The following is an 18,061-nucleotide window of genomic DNA, read 5'->3' on the forward strand; positions in this document are numbered from 1 at the left end:
ACTAGTGCTTTCTGTCTCAGCTCAAAACCAGACAGCCCAAAACCCAAGAGTTAAAACTTAAAATTCAAATGGAAATCGAAGGTGCACCCGGAAGCTCCATGCATGGAGTGACGGGTAGAGAGCAAACGTTCGCGTCCACGGTGGCCTCTCCCATTGTCCCGACGGACACCACCGCAAAGTTTGACTTGCCCGTCGACTCCGAGCACAAGGCGAAGGTATTCAAGCTGTTCTCCTTAGCCAACCCGCACATGCGTACGTTCCACCTTTCGTGGATCTCCTTCTTCACTTGCTTCGTGTCCACGTTCGCGGCGGCGCCCTTGGTCCCCATCATCCGCGACAACCTGAACCTGACGAAGCAGGACATCGGGAACGCCGGGGTGGCCTCTGTGTCGGGGAGCATATTCTCGAGGCTGGTGATGGGCGCAGTCTGCGACCTCCTGGGGCCGCGCTACGGCTGCGCCTTCCTCATAATGCTGTCGGCGCCGACGGTGTTCTGCATGTCGTTCGTGGCGGACGCGGGCGGTTACCTGGCGGTTAGGTTCATGATTGGATTCTCTCTGGCGACGTTCGTGTCGTGCCAGTACTGGATGAGTACGATGTTTAATAGTAAGATCATCGGGCTGGTAAATGGAACGGCGGCTGGGTGGGGCAACATGGGCGGTGGGGTCACTCAGCTGTTGATGCCGTTGGTGTTTGATATCATCGGACGGGCAGGGGCCACTCCTTTCACTGCTTGGAGGATTGCGTTCTTCATTCCCGGGTGGCTTCATATCATTACGGGGCTCATGGTGTTGACCCTCGGCCAGGACTTGCCTGATGGGAATCTCGGTGCCCTACAAAAGAAGGGTCAGGTTGCCAAAGATGAATTCACCAAGGTCGGTCACTCACTACTTGTATTCTTTTTTAATTTATTCAGTTTCAAAGATATTCCAAGAAATTTAATAATGAATGAAACTGATTCCGGTTTGATGACTGTATTGGGTTCAGGTGTTGTGGTATGCTATCACAAACTATAGGACATGGATCTTTGTCCTTCTCTATGGCTACTCCATGGGTGTTGAACTGTCCACTGATAATGTCATTGCGGAATACTTCTATGACAGGTTTGTTTACTTTTTCACGTATATGTTGTATACAAGATATATATATATATATATATATTGTAGCTAGCTAGAAACTAAGTATATATATGCTTGATATATTGTTAACGAATGAACAGGTTCGATCTAAAACTTCACACTGCCGGCATCATCGCTGCAACGTTCGGCATGGCCAACCTCGTGGCTCGGCCCTTTGGTGGGTACGCTTCCGACGTAGCAGCCAGGTACTTCGGCATGAGGGGAAGGCTGTGGGCCCTCTGGATCCTCCAAACCCTTGGCGGAGTCTTCTGCATCTGGCTTGGCCGCGCCAACTCCCTCCCCATCGCCGTCCTCGCCATGATCCTCTTCTCCCTAGGAGCGCAAGCCGCCTGTGGAGCCACCTTTGGGGTCATCCCCTTCATTTCCCGCCGCTCCCTAGGAATCATATCCGGCCTTACAGGAGCTGGCGGGAACTTCGGGTCAGGGCTGACCCAGCTCGTGTTCTTCACGAGCTCCGCCTTCTCGACAGCCACAGGGCTGTCGATGATGGGGGTTATGATTGTGTGCTGCACGCTTCCAGTGGCGTTGGTGCACTTCCCGCAGTGGGGGAGCATGTTCCTACCAGCGTCGAAAGACGTGGTAAAAGGTACTGAGGAGTTTTATTATGGGGCTGAGTGGAATGAGGAGGAGAAGCAGAAGGGGCTGCACCAGAACAGCATCAAGTTCGCAGAGAATAGTAGGTCTGAGAGGGGAAGGCGTGTTGGTTCGGCTCCCACACCACCCAACTCCACACCGAACCATGTTTAGTCAACATCATGCTGCAAGCCTGCAAGTGCAAGTGTGGAAACCGATCGACCAATAATGAAAGGAAAATGGAGCTGGTATACTACCGTATGCCTCTATATATTGTATCTTATATATATATATATGTTTACCAAACTTTTTTTCTTGTCTTGGATACAAATGCTTCAACTTTCAATTCCTGATATTTAGAATATCTAGCTAATTAAATCGATTAGTTATTGCATGCTACGGTCGTATTTCTTTCCATTATGTCCGAACAAGTTTTAATTTTGAAGACTTGGGCTCTATATATGCCCTCTATATGTCACCAAGTATATTCTAATTTTCAAATGATATGAAATATAAAATTAACTGTTATATGTCAAAAATGTTGTCTACAATCCAGGTTTCCTTCCTCTTTGACCTTTCTTTGTAATAAAAAAAATGTTCCAATTAACAAACAAAATCAGCAGTATAAAAGCAAACATTTAAAAAATGAATGAAAACTTTTATACAATCATTTTATATATATATACCTTGCTCAATTCTTATTCAAACGCAACTTCTCCTCTTTTCATAAGTCGTCAACAATCAAACAACGCATCTGAATTCGTAAATTTGTTTCGTGTGGTGCAAAAATACAACAAGCTATCTAGCTATTTTCAATATCGATCTTTGAGACATTTTATCAAATATTTTACCTCAATCCCATTAAAGAAAATATGCATCACTTGATCGCCACTACACAAATCCTCCAACGAATATATGCATCACTTGAAAAAATTTAGAAGCAAAAGTCCTAGTAGATTAATGGGCTTAACTATTATTGATCTATAGTCAATGGGGTAAGTCTAATAAAAATTACAAGTACGATGCAATGGCCTTTATCAAAATAACCCATTTATTTATCAATTTTTCAGGTCACTTAAAATTCAAGATAAATTTTCTTGAGTCTTTCTAGGAAATTGAAACATAACAAATATTTTTAGATATTTTCAATTTTATTTTCGCATTTGATAAGAAAAAAATTATGTTCACATTTTTGTCTTTTTTTTAAAGGGCTCCTACAAGGCTACAATCATCCAAGACACCTTTGCTTGGGACCGGTCAACAAGGATTCTGAATTATTGTTGTCGATTAAAATAGATTCTCAGGTTTATATATAAAACAAATAAAAAATAAAAAAAAGATTGTCAGGGAATTTATAGAGAATTATTAATGCAAATGTCAATGAAGATTTGTGTCATCCACGCGAGATTTTATCCATAAATGTCATTCTAGATTGGATGGAATTTATAAATCTCATTTAATAATTGGGATATCCTCAGTTCTGAGCTGGTTAGAAGAAGCTGACTTGTCTCCGTTTAAGAAACACAGAAAAAAATGAAAAATGGAGCAAAATATCTGTACGGCTTATCGGCATGTAAATTTTTTTTTTTTTTGGCCAAGTTATCGGTATGTAAATTAATATTGAATAAATCACATTTTGGACACACTCTATGTTGGTTAGTCTGTGTGAGTTGTGACTACCGTGAAAATGAAAATGACTGAACCTTGCTTTTTTCTGAAAATCTTCGGAGTTGTGGCTGTCGAGAACTGTGGAAAGTTACTTGCTTCAAGGGACGCTGTAACAACGCTTTCTTTAGACAATATTTGCCCCCACTTCTAGTGTGCAGAGGGATTCGCAAATATGACTTGTGGATACAATGAATATTTTTAAATATATACTTATATGTAGAACCAAAAATAAAAATCCAGACCGTTCATTGTAGACCTTGGATTATAGATTTAGAGAAATGTTATCCACATTTTTTACCGACCTTTTTCTTTATTATTATAATTCCGCAATGAAAATTTATGATCGGAACCGTTCATTTTTAAGATCTAACTATGAAGATTATCTTCGTAAAAAATTAACAAAATTATTTGGTTATGTAACTATTTTCAAATAAACGGACAATTTCGTTAACAATTTGATTCACCGTTTATTTATTTGATAACGATTATACGACCAAACGATTTCTAATTTAGTTGATTTTTGCAGAAATGATCTTCAAATAATTATCTAAAAAATGAACGGTTTTGATTATAAAAATATTTTGTTAAATAAGAATAATAAAAGAGAAAGTCGGTGGAGAATGTGAATTGGAGAAGGTGGATATTATTTCATGTAGAATTATATTGTAGTGTACCAAAACTGTTTTCTGTGTGTTTTTAAATGTGTCTGACCTTCTGTAGAACTTGTTAACTTTGTAGTGAGAGAATAACTTACATGTCTCTAGGGACATTAGGGACATGTGTTATCCCAATTAGAGAGAGAGAGAAAAAAAAAAAAAAAAAAAAAAAAAAAAAAAAAAAAAAAAAAAAAAGAGAGAATGAGAGTGAGAATGAGAGAGATGGAAAGAGAAGGAGGGGTGGGTAAAGAGGGGATAGCAAGTGGCATACATGCATTATACAGGTAAGTCCTTTTCTTAGGGGAGATAGGGGATAGCAAGTGGCAAACCTGCATTGCAGGTAAGTCCTTTTCTTGTAGTGATAATGTGTACCGTAAAAGTGCCCTATTGTAATAAAAAATTGGTTTGCGTGCACCGATGAGAAATATAAGATGTTCTGGCACCGATGAGTCATCCCGAAGTAGGTATGAGAAAATCAGTAATAACTACTATCTATAGTTTATGTACTTTATTAAACTCCAGCTTCATTCAAGTCCAACTTCCTTGGATATCATAATAATTTATATAACAGTAGACATCGACTATTACAAAATGTGGTCGAATAATACTATATATAGATTAGCTTTTTACCATGTTAGCACTTAGCACATCTATTATGTGACGTTTGATGTATCAATTATTTTGAGTCACAACTAATTATAATAATTGATATAACAGTTACAATACGCACCAATTACTAGCACATAATGTAATGTTAACTACTCCTTGGCTTGCTCAATTTGGCGCCCACTATGTCTCTATTGCAATCTAACAAAGGTGGCGCTATTGCACTCTCCAAACCCTAAGAAAATTTTCTAGTCTTTGGTATACCAATGAGAAATAAAGGCATCAGAACCAATAGAAGGCTTACTAATAATAAAATCTTTCATTATGACAATAATATTGGAGGCCCGTTCAAAGTTTTAATAGGCCTACTTATTTATCGACTCATATGACGATTTTGTTGTTTGCAGCTAAAAAAGAGGCCTCATTTAGAGCTGGACCAGAAAAAAGAAGAAGACCTCATTTATAAATTTTGCTTTGTTACCCATTTGGTTTTGGAATAGTACATGAACACTCTTGCATAAGAGTATGGAGTATAGAATCATACATTGGAAAATGCAAATAGTGCTTCTCTTAACAAAAAAAAGTGTTTGCATCACCCAATAGAAGTAATTAGAATGGGTGATTGTGTGATATTGCATCTGTAAGGGTAAAATTACAACAAAAATATATACATCACCCATCACTTGATATACAAAGAATGCAGCAATTGAAGAGGAGAAAACAAAGAACTCACTTTAAATCTTCCCAAGTACAAGTCAAATATGAAATCTCCTTTATTCAAAGCACAAAGATCAGACCAAACTAGAAGACTATCTTTCCACGGCCACTGCAGGCACTGCATGATCGTGCAGAAGAGCACTTTGTGCAGTAGCTCCATTTCTTTGGAAGCCTGACACCATTTAGGAACAATTCTGGCATTAATGGAATGCTGAGAATGGTGAAGGAAAGTGAGAGAAACTCAAAAGAAACTGTACCCTGCTGTGTATCGAGTGGCCATATTCTTAGAAGCCAATCTTGCCCTCTCAGCACTTTCCTCTGACAGTTTCCTAAGTACAAAGCCTTCCCCTTTGCATTCAGGACATATACCAGAACCGCCACAGGCTTCACATGTTTTCATAGGAACCTGCACTTCTGAAAAGGAGTTCAGTTGGAAACATAGCTCAAGCATAGGAAAGGAGATGTTGTTTTACCAATGCTATTTTCTAAAAGAAATTAATTTATGTCAAGCATAGCTCAAGCTTAGTTGAGTTGGGTTTTTTTTTTCCTGATGAAGAAACATACCTCTGTAGCCTCAGAAGCTTTGGTTCTCCTCACAAGAAGGGTAGCTGCTGCACCCACAACTGTAGCAGCAATCGCCACCGAAGCCACTGTTTCAGGTAGAGCAGAAGATACCAAGGATAGTCTTCTTCTTTGCTCTTGTGGCTTTACATCGACTGAGGAATAACAATTAGGGTCCAATGCATTTACATTGGAAGAAGAATCATCTAGAAACAGTAATCATTTCAACAACATAGTCGGCGTACTTTAAGAAACATAATAATATATGAATCAAAAAGAAATTTTTCTTTTTCAAGTGATTGAACTAGGCTATATTGCTTTCTGATGGAGGATTCTCACAAAGTTGATGTCAGTGACCACTACTTAAGTTCTAACTACCAAGTAAGTGGCACATATTGCAGCTTGATGAATTGTACAAAAAGAATGCTAGGATATCAGATTAAGTAATGAAATTTATACTTTGCAAAATAAGAACTAACGAAAGAAAGGAATTGAAACCAGAACTCAAATTTTTTCAGGCGTATTGCTGTAGTTTATTGTGTTGAGTGAAATACATTTGGTAGAAAAACCAGAGTACAAGATTGGCCTTTTTAAGTTTAAAAGAACAGAAACTTTAAAATACATGGAAGCACAACAAGCTAAATGAAGATATATGTGAACCCTCGTAATGAATGGAGCCCAACTTCCATGTCTAGTTAATAAGAACAACAATGTTTAATTCAACCACAACAGAATCATCAATAAAACCAAGCGACCAATGTTAATGTTGAAGAAATCAAGATAGTAACTCTCTATAAGCGTCATCATTATACCATAAATTTATCTATAGCTAAAAAACAGACAAATTAAAAAGCAATCCATAAATTCAAGGATGCCCATGAAAAAAGAAAAAAAAAAAAAACACTAACAATGAATAAAGGAGTTATTTCTACACATATTTATCAGGTTAGAGAACTTCTAAAGTATTAGATGAATCGAAGGAAAATAAACTTCTAAAGTATTCATGTGTGTTATAGGAATTATTTCTTGGTCAATGATGAGTTAAAAAAAAAAAAATATATATATATATATATAAAACCACAATGTAAGTGCTTTGTAGACAACGTTTCAGTCCATAAAACATTTTGTCTTGTTTTTTTAGCTCAAAGAAATGAACCAGGGATCGGAAATCAGAATTCTGATCATTAATAATATGGCAAAGGACATAAACATGCCAATTTTGTTTTGATTTGTTAGTTTCAATTACACTTCTTGCATGCTCATACTTCATGTTTTAACTTTTAGATTACCAGCCCCAAATCCAGACAAAAGAGGAGGATTGATGTAGTACAACTTAGTTTGATAGTTAGGCCTGATAATAAATTGTTTACCATCCCTTATTTTAATAAACACATTAGATCAGCCTGTTCAGATAGAGCTGAAAAGGAAGATTACTCAACAGTAAACACCATATAAACCAGCCCAGAATTAGTAATAGAAATCTTCAACATTAGGTACATGGACATAGCTAGATAACAATGTACAGAATTCTACACTAGTCTCCATCAGATCCACCCAATAGAGGAAATCCTAGTTTCACTGAAGTCCAGGACACCCACATTATATATGTGAGTGCTTCAGTTTGAAAGAAGCCAGACAAGCATCCAATAAGAAAAAATTTCCAACCCCATTTGGTAGAAATCTAATTAATATGGCCACCTTGCTGCCTACCAGCCACATTCCAGTTCCCCCTAAATCCTAAATCTCACCAATCCCATCTTATGTTTTCACTCCCTATCTCATTAATGATGGCGTGCTCAATAGAATCTCTAAACCCATATAGCACAAGAAACAAATGCTTCACTCCCCAAAAGCAAGTAATTGAAATACACAACACCTAACTCTCAGCCATGAAGTTATTTAACTTAATTTCACCTCCACCGAACAAACCAAGAACCCCCATCCAGCAAGATTAATTAATTCACTATTCTTTAACCAACATTAATTTGAAGTGTCCCCATTTATTGGTATCCCTTCAACACCATCAATAACTCTTAAAATGCAGGAAAAATCAGCAATACAAGGAACCCATCTTTATATTTGTTTTAATTATGAGAACCATTACAGCACCAACCTTCCTCCATAAAGATTACAATGAATGGGTATGGTGGGATAACCAAATCATTAGAACCCACTTTTCTAATGACTCTCAAATTCAGGATAAAGCCTCCCCAACATATCAATCTTTATGGGCATTTTTCCATTTTCTATTCATTGCTATCCCATTTGTCTCTTATATGTGACACATGCTTGCTTACCAACCTTCAGTACCAAAGTTTAAAGTTTTCAATAAAGATATGCAGGTGCACAATAAAGACATATATAGCGGCTACGAAATTTGAAAGCTTTATGCTTGAAACAAGTAAAAGGAGGGATATCTTACTCTTAGGAAGAGAGGAAAATGATAGTTTGCGCACAGCCAACTCCATGATTTACTGTGTTTCCAAGTAAGGCAAACATGAAACAACCGGGCGCCTATGAATATGATTTGTTCTGGTTTCTTAACTGCCTTATCTTGGCTGCTGGGCCTGGTCTCTATTTGCCCTTGATAGTGCATACAATTTCAGAACTGCCATTTTTTGTTTGGGACTCAACTCAATATGTGCATTTATTCATGGTAGGAAATTGGTGAAAATTGGGACATTGGGACTCAGCCATTCAGAAAATCATACATTAAAATTGAAAAAGGTTTTCTTTTTTCCCCTTTTTTGCAGCCCGAGTACATGTTTGAAACATGTAATTATTATAAATTACATGTGTTAAATAAACTTTTAGTTGTTGCACGCACATAAGATTCTGATAGTTTAAATTCAAGACGTTTGAACTTATAACTTGTCATATACTCACTTTTTAATTACTGAATCACTTGTATGAATTTTTTGTTAAAAAAGTGTATTTAATACTATAGATAGTTTAAGATAATACATATTTCTTTTCCACATAATATCAATTATTTTTCTTTAAAGTTGAAATTATATCACTAGAATAAATACATGTCGTAGTGTATGGATATACAACATTAAGAGGTTCAATTTGTACGTGCAATGTAGTTGCTGATCTACAATTCTCAAGACAACAATTGTAATCAAACAGCGGACCAAACCCACCCAACCCCTCAAGGAGTGGCATTTTACCGTCGAGAGTCGAATTAAAGTTCATAAAAGTCGTTACCCAGGAATTGGTGCGAAAGATTTGTGAATGAATAAGTGGTTGCAAACCAAGCAAATGCTTTCACAAATTACATTAATGCTTAAATGCTCTCCTTTTTCTTTTTGGGAGTGAAGCCTTCTACTTGCTTCATTACTATTCATTATTTCTAAGCATAAATATAGGCATTACGCATTTTCTTTGTTTGTTGAGGAGGCAATTATTAGATGGTAGTGGACATGTGAGTCTATAGCGTAAAAACATCCTAATTATATTCACCAAGAAAGTAGTTGTGCTATTTTTGTATCCTTATTAATTATTATTGTACTATTTAATAGTTGCTTGCTTATGCCCCAAAACAAAAATTATTGCTTGCTTATGGATAATTTCTGTTAATGGGGGATCCTTTATATAGTTTGTAGGTAAGAGAAAAAATAATGAAATTATTTTTAAAAAATAACACACCATGTTGTATTGTATTGGACTAAACGTCTATTTCTTGAATGACCATTATTAATATTATGAATTAAATGATCAAATAATTAGTTGATTTTTTTAGCAATGATAATTCTTAAAGAAAAACCTAAAAATTGAGCGATCATGTGTAGTAGGTCGGAAATAAGGGGCACATTATCTTAGCTAAAACAAAGGATCCATTGGTAGAAGCTCCATGTTAAGGTATGAATCTAAAAAATGAGACAAAATCAAAATTTTAGAACTATTATTTCTTTGGAGAAAATAAAGAAAGAGAAAAAGCATTAATTGGAATTAATTTGGAAGCAAATTAATAATGGAAGACATCTAGGGGCCGGGGTGCAATGACAGAAATTCACGAGCATCCTCCTTGCTCCATAGTCTAAAGGAGCACCCACTACACCACCAACTCATCACCACCTTCACACCCCCAAAGTTATTTTGCAATTGCTAGCAATGAGCTGTGCAACTTCTGCCCCTCTTCAGCTACTCACGAGCCCATTTAAGACCCTTTTCAATTTCACCTCCTTTTCCAACATCTCATGTCCCCTATATATAAAACCCCTTATAAACCTCTCAATCTCTCAACCCCCTTCAAACAAACAAACAAACTTCAAATTCCTCACAACCCCAAAACCTCAAAACACACAAACATTTTAACATCTTAGATGACTACCTCTATTCTTTGCATTGCACTCATATATTCTTTACTATTGCTATCTTGCTTTGACGCCTCTATGGCTGCAAGAAAAATCCCATCTAGTGCTCCAAGCACAATGGTGAGGCCTTTGGTCACTGAGGGACAAGACTATGTGAGCTTGAAGCCTCGGGACTTGAATCACCGGCATCAAGTTTTTCGTAAGAGGGAAGTGAAGGGTTGCTTGCCAAAAGGGTTTAGGCATGCATCGGCTCCAAGCAGGTTTGTGAACTACCATGCACTTGGCTCAACAGGCTGTTCTCCCGTTATGCACTCCAAGAAACCTTGATGTGATGGTGGAGTGTTGGAGAAGGAATGATCAAGTGCTGTTTTGTATATGATTTTGAGGTTCGATCATGGTGGAAAAAATTACTGTATGTGCCGGTTATATATAATATGTCTAACTCTCATAATATGTATGATGGTCCGACTATTTGTGGTGGATCCTACATATATGCATATTGTGAGAGAATTATATATGGCTTATAAAAATTGTGATGAAGGGGAGTGGGATGGATTACATGCCAAGTGGTTGATTTTATTACATTTCTTTTTTTTAAGTAGGGGATGATTATATATATCTTATATGTTAACAACGTATCAAGAAGTTTTTGAACTTTTCTCCTGTGAGTGGCTTTTTATTTTTTATTTTTAAATAGTCCTCCCATGTGTGTGTTATTTAATGAAATGCCAAATGGCAAATGTAAGTACTTGTCGACTTTGGTCCTCAGCAAATATTTCACATGAATTGGTAGGTAAAGAAATTTATTTGATATAAAAGGTGACAATGAAGAACGAAACTTTGCACCCATTTAATAAAACAAAAAAAAAAAAAACAGAAAATGAGAAGTTTGGTACAAGATGCTATTAGGAAAGTAAAAAATCCACCCCACCGGTAAATCATTTATGTATGCAAACCCACAATTAAGAGAAAAGGCATGCTCCAAGCATTCTTTTTAGTGTAATTCTTCTGGCCATTTATGTATGCATAACGTAGCATTATCAATTCACTCAAAGCCGAACTTATATTATCTGCAATATGATAACATCACCCGTACCAAAAATACCTACAGTTCTTGCAATATGTGAGTTTCATTTGTCCATTGTCGACTCCATAATACGTAAACAATTGAGATTAATGTACATCTACTACAGACCCCTATGCTGAAACCCAAAGTCAAGGTGGCAAGCCAAAATAGGGGTCCCAACTAGAAGTTTAAATAGCCAAACTCATGGGTCCAAGTTGCAATCCAGGAACTACAAAGCAAAAACAGTCGCCTAAAATAGATTAAAGATGACAAAATGCATGAACATAGTGGTCTTTTTCGATTCATCCATCCATTGATTAAAATAGATTAACAGCGTATGAAACTTGAAACAGCATGTCATCCTGGCAAACCCCACAAACTCTTCAATACACAAAAGACTTTATAACTACGAAAAGGACAGGCCTTGGCCCAGTGTGACAGGAGAACCTTCACAAGCATATCAGTAGACAGAAATGTCTCTGAAGCCATGCAAATAAAAATACTAACTATACAAATCATCTTCGTCAGCCCCACCAGCAGAAGTTGCGAATGGATCAGAACCAGTTGCCCCACCACTTGGTGTCTCGGAAAACCTAAATTCGGATCCAAAACCCCTGGACTGCTGCAAGGTCTGAGCAAAGGCCTGGTACTTGCGTATATCAGCATCACTGACACTCCTACGAGCATACTTCATCGACTCCTCAAAATGAGCAGCTGTAATCTCCGCCACTTCATCATCAACGTCCTCATCCATAGAATCTGGATTGTCCTTTCTCCTTTTCTCCCGCTCTATGTCCTGCAATAACACCAAAGTTAAATTATACATAGAAATTGTGCAGAATTTAACTTAAAAAGGCCCCTTAGACATCAAACCAAACTGAAACTCCAAATTAACAGCCCAGAGCCTTTAATTTCCAGAATTCACTTGGGTAAGTAGCCAGGTTCAATTATTCACACAAAACTCAAGTTTGTACTTCATTTTTGGTCAACACTATACCAAGTAAATCGTAAAAACCCGACCAAGACTACCTTCTTGCTTTTAATTTTTCTTCCTCTTTTGTTGGTAAGACAGGAATGGTACAGTCATGCAAATTTAAGCTATCAATACTTATTACCAATCACAATGCACATTAACGGGAAGCAAAGAAGCTAAAACCTTCGGAAAACAATACTGACAAATGAGAACATACCTTCTCTATATTCTCTCTTATGGCATACTTGCATGCCCGCTGGCATATCTCTGTGATATCAGCCCCACTAAAGCCCTGTGTATACCTGGCTAATGTTCTCAAATCAACACCTTTAGAGATGGGTGATTTTCTCAAGCAGGATTTAAAGATTTGAAAGCGCGATTCTTCATCTGGAAGAGGAATGTAAATCAATTGGTCAAGACGGCCGGGTCGCAGAAGTGCTGGATCAATGATGTCAGGTCGGTTTGTGGCTCCAATAATGAAAACAGTCTTCTTTGCTGTCATGCCGTCCATTTCAGTCAGGAGTTGGTTAAGAACCCGATCAGCAGCACCACCTGCATCCCCAACACTGCTTCCTCTCTGCAACAATTAGTGAAAAGTAAAGGTAAACCCAACAAATCAAAAGAACAAATGCAATTATGGGCATCCAAACAAGAAAAAAAAAATACATATATATATATATACACTACTGTTCAGCTATTCAACTTCATTGAAGCAAAAGTTTTCACCTACTCAAAATAATAAGCAAATGGAACCTTTTTCCATATGAATTTACAGTTCAAATTTCAGATGACTTTAATTTATGCAAATTAGATGTGTATGGTTAAAAGCAAATAAAAGTTATCCAAATGAGGAGACTGACCTGTGTAGCAATGGAGTCAAGCTCATCAAAGAAAAGGACACAAGGTGCAGATGAACGAGCCTTGTCAAAAATTTCTCGAACATTGGCTTCACTCTCACCAAACCACATAGTGAGCAGTTCAGGGCCTTTGACACTGATGAAGTTAGCTTGACATTCGTTTGCAATTGCCTTCGCCAAGAGAGTTTTCCCACATCCTGGGGGTCCATAGAAAAGGACTCCTTTTGAAGGTGACATGCCAAATTTCTCAAACTTTTCGGGGTGCTCGACTGGATATTGAACAGTCTTTAACGAAACAAGGCAGAAACAACAAAAGATTTAGCGGTAAGCACTAAGCAGTAAAAAAATTAAAAGATACAAGGAGAATGCCAATACAATAAACACTATTACCTCTTGTAGCTCACGCTTGACATTCTCGAGGCCACCAATATCTTCCCAACTGACATTGGGAACTTCAACCACCTGCATCAAATCAAAGAAATTAGAGAAAGGTTTTCTAAAAAACACTTTCATATCTCAATAGAACACTAGAAGAGATCCAAGAAAAACAACACTCACTGTTTCACGCAAAGCAGATGGATTGCTTGTTCCAAGAGCAGTCTGGAAGTGCTCATTTGTAACAGCCATTGAGTTAAGTATCTCGGCATCAATGGATTCATCTTCCAAGTCAATCACGTCCATCTTCTCCCTAATGCATTGCAGTGCAGCTTCAGTGCAGAGAGCAGCAAGGTCAGCACCAACATACCCATGAGTATCCTTGGAAATCCTCTCTAAATCAACCTGTACAGCAGAAAGCATTATTTAGAACAGCTGAATGAAAAACAGAAACCAGATTGGCATTGAAGGGAGAAACTTTGACATAAGACTCAGACCAACTGAGAACATATATCCAGATTTTTCATACTTACAGTATGGCCCCATCAAACCTATGTTTTAGTAATCATAGTGTAATGAGTGTAACTTGAGATTTCTTTTTTGTTTATAGGAATAACTTAGGCTTTTCACGAGCTTGATTAACCAGATCTAGTTTGGAACCAATTCCACCATAATCCATTACAGATACAACACAATTTTCTACCTTAAAAACAAAGGTGGGAAGAAAGGACAAGTTTAACTTACATCATCAGAGAGTTTCATGTTCTTGGTATGTATACGGAGAACTTCAAGGCGCCCAACTTCATCAGGAACACCAATGTCTATCTCCCTATCAAACCTACCAAACCTTCTCAAAGCTGGGTCAATACTGTTTGGACGATTAGTAGCACCAATAACAATAACATGGGCACGGGATTTCATTCCATCCATCAGAGTCAAAAGTTGGGAAACAATCCGCCTTTCAACCTCACCATGTGTCTTCTCCCGTTTAGGAGCAATTGAATCAATCTCATCAATAAAGATGATGGACGGGGCATTCTTCTCCGCTTCTTCAAATGCCTTTCTCAGGTTGCTCTCACTCTCTCCAGCCAATTTAGACATAATCTCTGGCCCGTTAATGCAAAAGAAAAAAGCACCAGTTTCATTGGCAACAGCTCTGGCTATTAATGTCTTTCCTGAACCTGGGGGTCCATAAAGTAAAATTCCTTTTGGTGGTTTCACACCAATTGATTTAAACAGTTGCGGATGCCTTAGTGGCAGCTCAACTAATTCACGGATTTGAGCCATCTGCTTCCGAACACCACCCACATCATCATAACCAACTTCATCCAACCTTTCTTCATCCTCCCTTTTCACAGGTTCCCCCTCACAGAAGATCTCAGTGTCAGGGGCAACCACACAATATTCCCCTGGGTCAGTCTCAATAACCTTGAACTCTACACTTCTCATTCCTCCCCTGACAAGGAACAGATCTCCTTTCCTCACAGGGCGATAAGCTTCCAAGAAATAAGCTGCAAACATAACAAAGGGATAGATCGTCAAGTATTAATAGCAAGTATCAAAAGATCTCTAAGGAAAATTTAGCCTAAAGGTATACAATCCTAGACAAAATGGAAGGCAGCATCTTCAGGTAGTGAAAACCATCTGCATCAACCTTTCAATTTTTCCACCAAAATGGCATGTATGGTAATGATGGAAAGATAAGCAATCCAAAGAAACCACTAACTGGTTTTGCACATGTAACATAAATACTTATAAAAGGGCTACAAAAAGGATTTTAAAAAAATTAGAAAGGCTCATTACTCTGTTCCCAGACCAACAATCACCACAGTGACCCATGGAAACTAAAACTTGGACTCAAACACTTGGATGAGGCCTAGGTCACTAACAAGTAAAACAAAGATGAATAAATTATAAAAAAAAAAAATGACCAACAAAGAGTATAACAACTCACGTTTCAAAAAGGCATCAAAGAGATTCCCCGTTACTCCTTCTATGGAGTCATCAATTGGCAGAATGTGCACACGCTTCCCATACTTAACATCAGGGCACTGGTGTACAGACACAACATCTCCAAGTCGAACCCTCAAATTCGACCTAACAACCTTGTTCATCCTGATTCTTGGCTCTTCACAGGTGTCATCAGCAAGTGCAATGCAGATAGTGTCCTTCCGTTTCTTCCCCTGAAAACTCAATCGTGGATTATTAATTAAACAAAACATAAAGAGGTAAACCAATAAAACAGCAGATTAAAACATAACAATGTAATATAAATAAAGTAGGCCAACAAAATGACATGGGTAGGTGTCGTCCAATAAAATCCTAAGTAACGAGGATTTATCTGGTTCATGCTGCCATGCACCTAACAGATTCCAGTTATGTAAAATTGAAAACCATCACTCTCTATAATTATAAAGCTTAACCTTCCAAACCAATGAGTACACAAAGTAACCCAATTTTGGTTTTTTAAAATACACTTGTAATTTCAACCTCAATTCTAAATCTAAAGTAAGGTGGTTTCATAGAACATCGAAATTATGCACACACAAAAAAATGCCCTAAACCTTATCCAAACAAAACCCTAGGATGATATTTTATCTTTAAAGAATATTGACAAGCTGCAAAAACCAAAAAATTAATTTTTTTAACAACAAAAAAAAAATGTACCTTGATGAGGATAGTGTCACCACGGAAAAGCTGGAGCTTTTCCATAGTTTCAGGATGCATCGAAACGACGGAGTTGTCGTCGTTTATAGCCTCGTCAACGACCAGACGGTTCGGCGACTTCTTCCGCTCCAGAATCGCCGTCGAGTAGTCCTTCTTTTTTCTGGAAAACAATGAAATCCACCATCAAAATTGAAGATTTACACAACAAAAAAGATGAAAAAAAAAAAAAAAACTTTAATATCTAAAAATGCATTTAAAAAAAAATTTGATAGTAGATTGTAGGATGATAATGGCAGCTAGTTGACTCACGATTCGGACGATTCCGCTTGGTTAGACATGGTGGGGAAGTTTGAGATCAGAAAATTTGGTAGAGACGAGAACAAAGAGAGACTGAGAGAGAGTGTGTGTGTTTGGATGTTTGGGGAGGATAAATTTATGGGCCTGAGTTTTGTGGCTTGTTTGGCAAGAAAATCGGAGAAGTATATCACTGGCTTTGTTTGGTTGTAAGGAGAACGACAAATCCGAATTGGACTTAGAATGGGAATAGAAGAAACTCAAACTGGAATTGAGGTGATTTTTTATTAAATGCGGCCCATTCAAAATTCCTGGAAAGCCCAAATCCATCAAAACCCAAACACTCAAACTCATAGGCTCATAGAATAAAATCTTTCATTAAATTTATGGGAAAAAAATATTTTTAGTCCTTGTGTTTTATGTCTTTTGCAATATGAGGACAATTTTAACAAACTCAAAATTTTAATTTTTGTTTAAAAATTAAATCGAATGTTACATACATGATTTTTTATCATTTTTTAATAAAACTCACGAATTTATTAGTTTAAATTTGCAAACAAAATTTCATTTTGGTTATAATATGTCCTTAAATTGCAAATAATATAAAACAAAATGACCAAATGCAGAATTTTGAAATCACAAGGACCAAATTCGTTTTTTGGGTAAAACACAAGGACCAAAATTGTTTTTTTCCTAAATTTATATTACCTATTTTCGATTCAAAATTTTAATATTAAAATATATTTTATCATCCAGTAAAAACTTTTCCATTCTTCTCTTACTCTCCCCGATTAACATTACATATTTAAGTTTCTTACTTTCCAAATCAGTCATATTCACACTTTTAGTTTAGAGACAAAGTTGAAAATGTATGAATTTCTTAGCCAATTTTGATGGATGTGTTTTATAATGTGTTGTTTCTTATGCATCTTTGGTTTGTCTCAAATTAAGCGCATAGCTAGAAATTTGAATTGATCAAAATACCTAACATCAACTAATTGATCAATAGAGAAAATACATTGGTCATCAAAATTTTACATGTCACTTTCTCACAAACAAAATAATAATTTGTTTCGATGATCATAAAAAGCGTAATTGATATACATTAAAATAGTTGAGATTCACACTATAATATAGGAACAACAAAAATATAAAATTACAAAGTCACGTACCAACTACTTAACCTATAAACATTTAACCAATTAAATCGACAAAACCAAATCATTTGGACAGATTGATTTAGTTTTTAGAAAATTAGGATTAAATACCAAATCTCAATAATTTTTTGGTATATCATGAAGACCATATAATATTTCAATTGAACTACCAAATTTAAATGTAGTTTTTTAGATTAGGTCACAAATATGTTGGCCCATTTAATTTGAGCCTTTTCCATTTGACATTTTTATCCTTTGACCTACATATGATGAGTGTTAGTTAAAATTTATAAGGTTTTGAAAAAATTGCCCTTGAGGCTTTTATATTATCTTGAAAATTTACTAATGTAATTTCAACTTCACATTTAGTTGGACTGTACGACACTCACAACTTCAAATTTAATTATGACTAAACGACAGTCACACTAAGTTG

At 36.8% G+C, this 18,061-nt stretch overlaps 3 protein-coding genes across 4 annotated transcripts; 1 reads left to right on the top strand and 2 right to left on the bottom strand.

Annotated features, from left to right (window-relative positions):
* The first annotated feature begins 62 nt into the window (after positions 1–62).
* On the top strand, positions 63–1,886 carry LOC147298857 (high-affinity nitrate transporter 2.1-like). Its single transcript, XM_086252849.1, has 3 exons — positions 63–875; positions 988–1,103; positions 1,220–1,886. The coding sequence occupies exons 1-3, from the start codon at positions 69–71 to the stop codon at positions 1,884–1,886; spliced, it is 1,590 nt and encodes a 529-aa protein (XP_086108975.1). The 5' UTR covers positions 63–68.
* Positions 1,887–5,187: 3,301 nt separating this feature from the next.
* On the bottom strand, positions 5,188–8,498 carry LOC147298858 (uncharacterized). 2 transcript variants are annotated; one of them, XM_086255567.1, is made up of 4 exons: positions 8,343–8,498; positions 5,924–6,075; positions 5,617–5,765; positions 5,188–5,531 (listed from the first exon to the last, which is right to left on the bottom strand). In XM_086255567.1, the coding sequence occupies exons 1-4, from the start codon at positions 8,386–8,388 to the stop codon at positions 5,444–5,446; spliced, it is 435 nt and encodes a 144-aa protein (XP_086111693.1). In that variant the 5' UTR covers positions 8,389–8,498; the 3' UTR covers positions 5,188–5,443. The 2 variants fall into 2 exon arrangements, with proteins under 2 accessions (XP_086111693.1, XP_086111691.1); XM_086255565.1 differs by having other exon boundaries at positions 5,924–6,126; positions 8,343–8,434.
* Positions 8,499–11,580: 3,082 nt separating this feature from the next.
* Positions 11,581–16,622, bottom strand: LOC147298859 (cell division cycle protein 48 homolog). The gene is made up of 9 exons (XM_086245970.1): positions 16,487–16,622; positions 16,178–16,337; positions 15,465–15,693; positions 14,255–15,021; positions 13,694–13,915; positions 13,526–13,597; positions 13,139–13,420; positions 12,496–12,855; positions 11,581–12,101 (listed from the first exon to the last, which is right to left on the bottom strand). Exons 1-9 carry the CDS (start codon positions 16,513–16,515, stop codon positions 11,808–11,810), a joined length of 2,415 nt encoding a protein of 804 aa, XP_086102096.1. The 5' UTR covers positions 16,516–16,622; the 3' UTR covers positions 11,581–11,807.
* Between the last annotated feature and the right edge of the window lie 1,439 nt (positions 16,623–18,061).

This window comes from Dryas octopetala, chromosome 1 (assembly GCF_963921425.1).
Source record: "Dryas octopetala chromosome 1, drDryOcto1.1, whole genome shotgun sequence".
Classification (NCBI taxonomy): Eukaryota; Viridiplantae; Streptophyta; class Magnoliopsida; order Rosales; family Rosaceae; genus Dryas; species Dryas octopetala.